Source organism: Callorhinus ursinus, unplaced genomic scaffold, assembly GCF_003265705.2.
Source record: "Callorhinus ursinus isolate GAN/ISIS: 27379988/994484 unplaced genomic scaffold, GSC_fseal_2.0 scaffold9, whole genome shotgun sequence".
Taxonomy (NCBI): domain Eukaryota; kingdom Metazoa; phylum Chordata; class Mammalia; order Carnivora; family Otariidae; genus Callorhinus; species Callorhinus ursinus.
In genome coordinates this window covers 8,538,946-8,548,557 of record NW_027397071.1, presented here as the reverse complement: position 1 = coordinate 8,548,557, position 9,612 = coordinate 8,538,946, and the positions used below count along the sequence as shown (strand labels likewise).

The 9,612-nt window shown below is 41.6% G+C and overlaps 1 protein-coding gene across 1 annotated transcript; it reads left to right on the top strand.

Moving 5' to 3' along the window:
* Positions 1 to 2,094: 2,094 nt before the first annotated feature.
* LOC112824590 (olfactory receptor 11A1-like) lies at positions 2,095 to 3,189 on the top strand. Its single transcript, XM_025872559.1, has one exon. It carries the CDS (start codon positions 2,095 to 2,097, stop codon positions 3,187 to 3,189), a length of 1,095 nt encoding a protein of 364 aa, XP_025728344.1.
* The last annotated feature ends 6,423 nt before the right edge of the window (positions 3,190 to 9,612 follow it).

Sequence of the window (9,612 nt, the reverse complement as noted above, 5' to 3'; positions counted from 1 at the left end):
TGGCTGTGCGCAGTCAGAACCAAAGCCCTCCCTCCGAGATCTCAGATCCTTATTTGTGCTTTTCAGGGATGGAGAGAAGGCATCTCTTTGTGCCTTCCCCATGCTCCACTCAATAGACTCAGAATCTGAGTCACCAGTTGCCAAGCGTCCCATGGGCACCAAGACTCTCAGTCAGCACCAATGCCAGGTTAGTTCTGTGAGCCACGTGGAAAGCTAGAACTGGGACCCCACTGAATGATACCTAGGACACTGGGTCAATTTTAAAATGGGATTCAGGTACTGCCAGAAGCTCTTAATATGATGAGAGAGCACTGGAAGGGCTTTCATGACTCAGACAATTACATGCACAAACACTGCAGGATGTGGCAAAACAAACAGGGACTCATTGCCAATGGCTCCTTCAAAGTAAAGGCAATTTCTTGGTGAACTTATGCAACGTTGGCAGCCCAGAGCAGCCAGCAATTTCGCTTTGTATTTATGTTCTTGCACATTCTAGGCACATGTTACGTTCTTCTCCCTCCTGGTATCCCATTTTATGAATGAGAGACTGTGTCCCAGAGAAGTTAAATGCCTTGTTTCAAAGTCTGACCCTTATAAAGCCACACTCTTGGCTTTGTACAGGGCTCTCTGGCTATTCCCTGATAACTACCTTGTTATTACCCTGGTGCTTCCCATACCTGTACATGGGGCTCCCCATCTCCACCTGCAGCAATATGCTCCTTCCATAACTATCTTCAGAGGTAACGGATCCAGGGGGTGCCTGGGTGGCTCAGTTGGTTAAGCATCTGCCTTCAGTTCATGATCCCAGCGTCCTGAGATTGAGCCCATAGTTGGGCCCCCTGCTCAGCAGGGAGTCTGCTTCTCCCTCCCCCTGCTCTCGCGCTCTCGCTCACTCTCTCTCCCTCTCAAATAAATAAATATAATCTTTAAAAAAAAGAAGAAGAAGAAGAAGAAGAAAGTAACGGATCTAGTACAAGGGGGTTGAGAAGAGTCAAATGGTTTCAGCCTCTGGCCCTGTCTGAGGATAGCAGTATTTCTTGGGTAGGTCCCCTTTCTGTCCTGAATTTCAGGGTAGGGCCTTCGGCTTGGACTAAGATAGAATTGAGGAGGAGACCTGGGCCTTCTTATCTCATTCAAAAGAAGGTGCGGCTACCTTATACTCAATTGGCTGGTTACACACAGTGCCTTAGGCCACCTGGTTCTGAATCTTCTCCCATTTACTGCTGCCCAACATAAAATCTTTTTTTTTAAGATTTTATTATTTATTTGAGGGGGGGAGAGCGCATGTGCATGAGAGAGAGAGAGGGTGGGAGCATTAGCACAAGCACGAGCACAAGCAGGGGAAGCAGTCAGAGGGAGACGGAGAAGCAGACGCCCTGCTCCCAGGACCCTGGGATCATGACCTGAGCAGAGGGCAGAGGTTCAACCGACTGAGCCGCCCAGGCACTCCTCATAAAGTCTTTTTAATGACCTGATTTTTAAAACTGTGAGAGAAAGCACCCCTGCCTCTGAATTACACCAGCATGAGCACTCATGTGATTTTCTCTTGCTAATGTTCTGGAAACTGTAACAGAAATAAGAAATCTCTCAACTCACTGAGAAGCTGAAAGGAGAAAAATTCATAGTAGATATGATAGGGACCATAGGTAGGATAGGACCACTGCATAACCAGTGCTTGAGGAGGGAGAGGGGAGTTCTTTGTCCTGGGCCCTTGATTCTCTAGGTCCTGCCTTAGAGTTCAAAAATTCTTTGGAATGTGCCTACCTTCCTTTTAGATCTTCTATTCTTTCCATAATTCCCCAAGCCACCATAGTGCATTCAGGACGAGCATATAGCAGATGATTCTTCTTCCCTTTGCTTTTCCTCTGTCCTTTCTCCCCTTTGTATTCTTCTTCCCCTTCCTTCAATGTCCTGCTTTCCCCAAAGCCTGACAATGCTCCGGATGAAATGAAGACACAGGCAGGAGAAGGGGGCGGGGGGGATTCGAGTGGTCACAAGTTCTTACTGCAAATTCTTTTCTTTCCCATTTCAGGCTTGGAAAAAAAAGATACTCCTCCACCCAAATAAAAAACCTTCCAAAAACCTGAACGGGGAATGAAAATCACCCACATCAGCCCATGGTCTATGTGTAAGCTAGAACACTCTGCACTTTGCATGTCTTATCACTGGATGTCCTGGGAAAGCCAAGGCCTCCTGCCCTGGGAAAACCAAACAACCATTGTGGAATTTGTGCTTCGAGGATTCTCCTCCAACCGACAGCTAAATATTTTCTTCTTCATAATGTTTTTTGCTTTCTACATCTTAATTATTTCTGGAAACATCCTCATTGTTCTGCTAGTTTTGTTCAGCCAGCACCTCCACAGCCCCATGTACTTCTTCCTGGTGAATTTGCCCTTATTAGAGATCTGCTATACCTCCAATATTGTCCCCAAGATGTTGCTGATTATCATAGCCCAACAGAAGACTATCTCTGTGGCGGGGTGCCTGGCACAGTTCTACTTCTTCGGATCCCTGGCTGCAACAGAGTGTCTCCTGCTCGCTGTGATGTCCTATGACCAATACCTGGCCATCTGCCAACCTCTCCATTATCCCTTCCTCATGACTGGCCCCCTTTGCATTAGGCTGGCTGCCAGCTCTTGGATCTGCTGCTTCTTCCTTACAGCAATCACTGTGGTCCTACTGTCTAGACTAACCTTCTGTGGACCCAATGAGATTGATCACTTCTTCTGTGACTTCACCCCTCTGGTCCATCTCTCCTGCATGGACTCCTCACTGACTGAGATCATCGCCTTCACCACCTCCTCTGCAGTAACCCTGGTTCCATTTTTCCTCATCGCTGCCTCCTACTCCTGCATTCTTGTTGCTATCCTAAGAATTCCATCTAGGACAGGCCGGAGAAAGGCCTTCTCCACCTGCTCCTCCCACCTCACCGTGGTCACAGTGTTTTATGGGACACTCATCACCACGTACCTTGTGCCTTCGGCCAATTCTTCACAACTCTTGTGCAAAGGATTCTCTCTGCTCTACACCATCCTGACACCCATGTTCAACCCCATCATCTACACCCTGAGAAACAGAGACATCCATGAAGCCCTGAAGATGTGCTTGAGTAAGAAGGCAGCTTTCCTCCTCAGCTGTTGCAAAGAGGAAAAGTTGGATATTTGTCCAAGGGACAAGGAATTGGATTGAGTAATTTAGATTCTACGTAAAAGGCACCACCTGCACTGGGAGTTATTAAAGCCAGATGACCGGATGCTTCTGAGCATGGCTGTGGATGCTGCGGAGTTCTGACAGCCTCAGGTGAACTAGGGTCCCAGGAATGGCCTCAGTAGGTCAAGTTCTGCTCCATTATCTTCAGTAGATCTGGATCTTTGTGTAAAAGCTCACCTGACAAATAAGCTGCTAAGGTTGGTTGCTCATTTATTCAAATATTCATCAAGGTCTACTATGTCTGAGATACTGTACTACATATAGGTGATAAAATGAACAAAAACAGAGACAGTCCCTGCTTTCATGGAACCCGCAGTCTATAAGGGGATGACAAACATTAATCAGATAACTAACATAAAACTACATATAAATATAAAACTACACTTGTGATTCAAAATTTAAAAAAAATAAGATGACTAGTACTTACCTATTAGAATGGCTAAAATCCAGAACACTGACAACTCCAAATGCTGGTGAAGATGTGGAGCCACAGGAACTGTCATTCATTGCCAGCAGAAATGCAAAATGGTACAGCCACTTTAAGATAGTTTGGAAGTTTCTTACAAAACTTCATAAGCTTTTACCGTACAATCCAGTTATCACATTCCTTGGTATTTACCCAAATGAGTTTAAAAGTTATGTTTACACAAAAAACTTCACATGGATGTTTATAGCAGCTTTATTCATAATTGTCCAAACTTTGAAGCAACCAAGATGCCCTTCAATGGATAAATGGAAAAATAAATTGGTAAATTCAGACAGTGGAATATTATTCAATGCTAAAAAAAGTAATGAACTATCAAGATCTGAAAGATGTGAAGGAAACCTGAAATAGATGTTATTAAGTGAAAGAAGTTAATCATAACATCATATGATCCCAACTATATGACATTCCACAAAAAGGCAAAACTATGGAGACAGTAAAAAATGAGTAGTTGCCAGAGGTTAGGGTCAGGGGAGGGATGATTGGAGAACACAGGATTTTAGGGCAGTGAAACTATTCTGTATGATACTACAAAGTGGATACATGTCATTATACATTTGGCAGAACCCACAGAATGTACACCACCAAGAGTGCACTCAAATGTAAATTCTATAGGTTCACTGATTGTAACATTTTGGTGGAAAATGTTGATAATGGGTGAGACTGCAAGTATGGGGTATTAACCTTAAAAAAACTGCCAGTTATCTTACCAGCAAAAATGGGTTTATTTGGGAATAACAGAGAATTGTAATCCAGACCAAGCAAGCTATGGCAGAGCCATAGGCAAGTTGGCAGAACGGTAGAGGAAAGCTCTTTTACAGAGGAAACGGGAGAAGTTGGGAAGGCTGTTACAAACAAAATGTCCATTGCAGTAAACAGGGAGTTCAAAGTATAGTGGCTTCTCATTAGTTGGACTGTTGCAGGAGAGGAAGAGAGCCTTTCTTCCTCCTGCTAGTGTAGTAAAGTAGTATCCATGCACAAATCCATCTCTCCTTATTGGGTCACCAGTTGATGAGGGGTAGGGCATAAATGTTCCCTCTGCTGGTCTCCCAACACCATTCTAAATGAGATTTCAGCTAACATAACATAATAAAATAAAATAAAATAAAATGAGATTTCCTTTTATTAATAATTCACCTTGTCCCCCTTTTGATCAAGATCTCTCTTTGAAAGCATCACTGATCAAGAGTCAGGTTTTCCATATTTAGTGGTTTTGCCCCTCAGTGCCAGGAAGGACCTTTCCTGGTTGTCACATCCTACATTGGAGGGAAAGTGCATAGCAGTTGGAAACCACTTAAGACCACATTTGAGTAACAAGGAAGGTTAGGAGGGAAAAACTCTCAGGTACTCCAACTTAAAGCCCATATCTTGTCAAGGTCAGTTTAGAGATCATCTCAGAGCATGAGATAGCATCACCTTATTGGGTACATTATTTTTAAAAAAAAGTTTTGACAGGCAACAAAATATAAAATGTAAAATAATTATGAAAAATAAGAGAAGTAACATAACAATTCCAAATTGTGTGATGGTTCTAAACCAGGACTCTAGGTCTGAAAAGTAGCCAACTGAAATATTCATTGGCGGGCACCTGGGTGGCTCAGTCATTAAGTGTCTACCTTCAGCTCAGGTCATGAGCCTGGGGTCCTGGGATCGAGCCCCACATCAAGCTCCCTGCTCAGTGGGAAGCCTTCTCCCTCTCCCACTTCCTTCCCCTGCTTGTGTTCCCTCTCTCGCTGTGTCTCTCTCTGTTAAATAAATAAATAAAGTCTCTAATAAAAAAGAAATATTCTACTGGCACTGATTCTGACTTATGGGAAAAAGGTCCTCCTTATGAAGGCAAACTCCCATAGTATGCCTCCTAGAAGTCACAAAAGCAGAATAGTAAATATTGTGAGAGCACAATGAAAGAGTTAACCAAAGACATTTGGGAAGATACAATATAGGAATAAACATAAAGCAGTAGCTGATTAACTTTTTGAAAACTTCAAAGACATTTTAAAAGAATGCTGTAATTTCAAAAGAACTGTTTAGGACCAAATGTATTATCGACAACACAGTCAGCAAGGTTGAAAATTCAGAGACCATGAATTTGGAAAAGAATCTTAAGTCAGTGTATAGTTCAGATGAAAGAAAATTTGTGAATTCTGAACTTTCTAACCCTTCAGAAAAAGCAAGTGAAAAATTAATTTGTCCCAGGATCATGAGGCTATTTCCAAAAGGCCATAATCGAAAGAAAAGGTTTCCCCCTTTTGCAAGGGCTTGGGAAATGCAGACAGGGCACTGTCTTCCCATACAGAAGAGGGAAGAAGCACAGTGAGAAAAAGGTATACAAGCCTGGTATGGACACCTTGGAAAAGCTCTCATCAGATAACTGCTTCAATTCCTGGAAATCTTTACTTTCAGATCACCAAATCGTGTGCACTTCCAGTCAGGCATTGGTGCTTTCTTTCTTTCTTTTTTTTTACTGTGAATATTTTGCTTTATTGAAAACAAATCTACGAAATGACAAAGATCGTAAAAATTGTATACTGATAAAAATCCTTAAATTGTTAATTTCACCTTTACCAATGATCTGGTTCTGCTCTTTTTCTATTTTAATGATAGCTTTCAAATTCAAAACTGCTTTCAACTTACACATTTACATATGTAATAGCTGCTGGTGAAAACATCAATTCTGTAGCATAGTCCCTCTTACATGAGTACTTATTTTTTTTATTTTATTATGTTAGTCACCATACAACACATCATTAGTTTTTGATGTAGTGACCCACGATCCATTGTTTTCATATAACACCCAGTGCTCCATGCAGTACGTGCCCTCCTTAATACCCATCACCGGGCTAACCCATCCCCCCACCCCCCTCCTCTCTAAAGCCCTGTTTGTTTCTCAGAGTCCATAGTCTCTCATGGATCATCTCTCCCTCCGATTTCCCTCCCTTTATTTTCCCCTTCCTTCTCCTAATGTCCTCCATGCTATTCCTTATGTTCCACAAATAAGTGAAACCATATGATAATTGACCTTACATGCATCACATGGATCCAAGAATTTCTTCCCAGGAGTTTGGTGGCACAAGGGTTGGTTAGAAGTTCCTGATAATGGCCTGTCCAGTGAGGTTGAGGAGTCTTTCTGGAAGTGTCTTTTCCAACCCCAGTGAAATCTCTAGGTTGCAAGACACTTAAGGTCATTGTCTTTTAGGAGTGCACTAAGAAGTTCCTGATAATGGCCTGTCCAGTGAGGTTGAAGAGTCTTTCTGGAAGTGTCTTTTCCAACCCTAGTGAAATCTCTAGGTTGCAAGATACTAAGGTCATTGTCTTCTAGGAGTGCACTATGAAAAGATTGCTCCACCAAGCATTTTTTTTTTTTTAGGTAGGCTCCATATCCACCATGGAGCCCAATGTGGGGCTGAACTCACAACCCTGAGATCAAGACCTAAGCTGAGCTCAAGAGTTGGATGCTCAACTGACTAGGCCACTCAGGCACCCACCAAATATGGCTATTTTTAATTGAAACAATTAGACACTTATACTGTTGAAGTATACCTCTATCTCCTCTTATCAACTGTGGATGGGTCAAAGGAGGCAGGGGTCAAGTTCATTGGACGTTCTGTGACTATCTCAAAGGAGAAGACTATGAGTTCCCAAGGGGATGGATCTGAGATTTAAAAGGTCAATGGCAATGCTTTCAGCCAAGGTATTTGGAGAGTCTCAACAAATTTTGCCAGTTGAGTCCTAGTGCCTAACTTAGTGTATGTATGACTAACTCTGAGGGTTGAGGATGATATGCACAAGGAAAGTGTAAAACCGGCCAAAGAGCACAGAATTATCAAAGCACCTGACTAGTCAAATGGGTTCCCTGATCACTATGAGGTTTGAGAAATGTTCCTCAGGTAAGGATAATCTTTTCTAACAGAAGAAGCATTGGCATGTCTACAAGAGAAAGCCCCCCCCCCTTTTTTTTAATCAAGCTAACAATCACTAGGTTTCCAATATTGTTTTTCCCACTATGGGGCCAACTGTTGGGTATCTCTTGTCAATTTTTCCAAAATTTATCATTTGGGAGAATATCCCTTTGGGCCATAACAGAGATTTGGCTACTAACTTCCTTGAGAGTAGTAATTTTGGTGGAAGAATCAGTGAGCTAGATTACTTGGGCCTCCAGGGAGTTGAGTCTGGTATGTCCAGGAAACTTAATAGCCAAAGCAGCTGACAAAAGTATGACATATAATAAATTTTGAATATAGGAACCATTTTCTTTTTCTTTTAAAAAATTTTTTTTTATTATTATGTTAATCACCATACATTACATCATTAGTTTTTGATGTAGTGTTCCATGATTCATTGTTTGTGTATAACACCCAGTGCTCCATTCAGTACATGCCCTCTTTAATACCCATCACTGGGCTAACCCATCCCCCAACCCCCCTCCCCTCTAGAACCCTCAGTTTGTTTCTCAGAGTTCAGTCTCTCATGGTTCGTCTCCCCCTCCGATTCCCCCCCTTCATTTTTCCCTTCCTACTATCTTCTTCTTCTTTTTTTTTTTTTTAACATATAATGTATTATTTGTTTCAGAGGTACAGGATAGGAGCCATTTTAATTGTATTCCCATTGAAGTTAAGGACACCTGTTGTTTTCATAATACTCCAAAGTCATGAGCTACCCCATAGGCATACCAACTATTAATATAAATGCAGTTTACCCTTGGCTAACATACAAGTTTGAGTAAGGGCATATAACTCAGCATGCCAGGCTGAAGGTTAGTAGCCAAATGTAAAGGTGCTGTTTCAATGACTTCAAAAGGAGCTAAAATAGATACCCAGCCTAATGTTTACCATTTTTATCCTTTAAATGAGAATTATCTATAAACCATAAAAAATCTGCATTGGTTAGAGGAGTTTCCTATAAATTATCACAGGGATTCAAAAGGTAATCTGTCAACGTTAAGCATCTAGATCCAAATGTCCTTATTCTGAGATTAGGTGTCTTAAGTATCAAACCTGTGGTTGAGCAAATTGCAATTTTTCTTTGGAAACTTTATATCCCTTTAAGGCCAAAAGTTTTAGCAGATGGAAGCTATCTTCCTGTGCAGAGGTTTGAGAAGGAGACCAGAGAAGCAAATCATGATGTATTATAACAAAGTAGAGCCAGCAGAAAACTTTCTATCATCCAAATCAGCTCCTGTGAAAAGTAAGAAGGATTCTCTGTGAAACTCTGAGGCTGTTCAGGTGTATTTCCATCCTTCACAAGGGAAAGCAAAAAGATACTGGCTATCCTTATCAACTGGAATACTAAAAATGCACCACATAGATCAATTACAGGGAAAATTTTCTTTTAGTGAGAGAATATTAGTAGCACAGAGTGGTTAGGAAAAACAGGGTGCCAAGGGATAACAATAGTATTTATTGCTCAGAGGTGCTGGAAAAACTTCCATCTTCTGCCACTGGGTTATTTCACAGGTAAAATAGGGGTATTATGGGGACTAGCGCAGGGGATAATGAGGGTCTGAGACGTAATCTTCTATTATGGGCTTGATGCCTTGAAGAGCGTCTTTATTTATAAGGTACTGATTAATTATGGGAAGAGGTTTTGAGGGATCTATTTGAATCAGGTGCACTGTAAATTCTGCCAATATCAGTTAAGGATTTTTCCCATAAAGAAAATGGTATCTGATTCAACAGGAATAAATACTCAGTGTTCCTCGATCAGCTATATTGCCATCAGAGACAGAACAAATAAAAGCTGTCAAAGGATTATTTCATTCCCCTGGTTGGTTATTTTGATGACTACTGCCCAATTCTAGAATTATTTCCCCCTTCCGGGAGAAAGAAATTCTGGCATGATATTTTTCTAAGAAATCTCAGCCCAATACATGAAGGAGATAGAGTAACTAAGGAGAAAAGGGGCTGTGTCTCTCAAAGAGC

What these genes read in the sequence shown, in the direction of transcription:
- LOC112824590 (XM_025872559.1), top strand. Translation starts at nt 2,095, where the DNA reads ATGAAAATCACCCACATCAGCCCATGGTCTATGTGTAAGCTAGAACAC.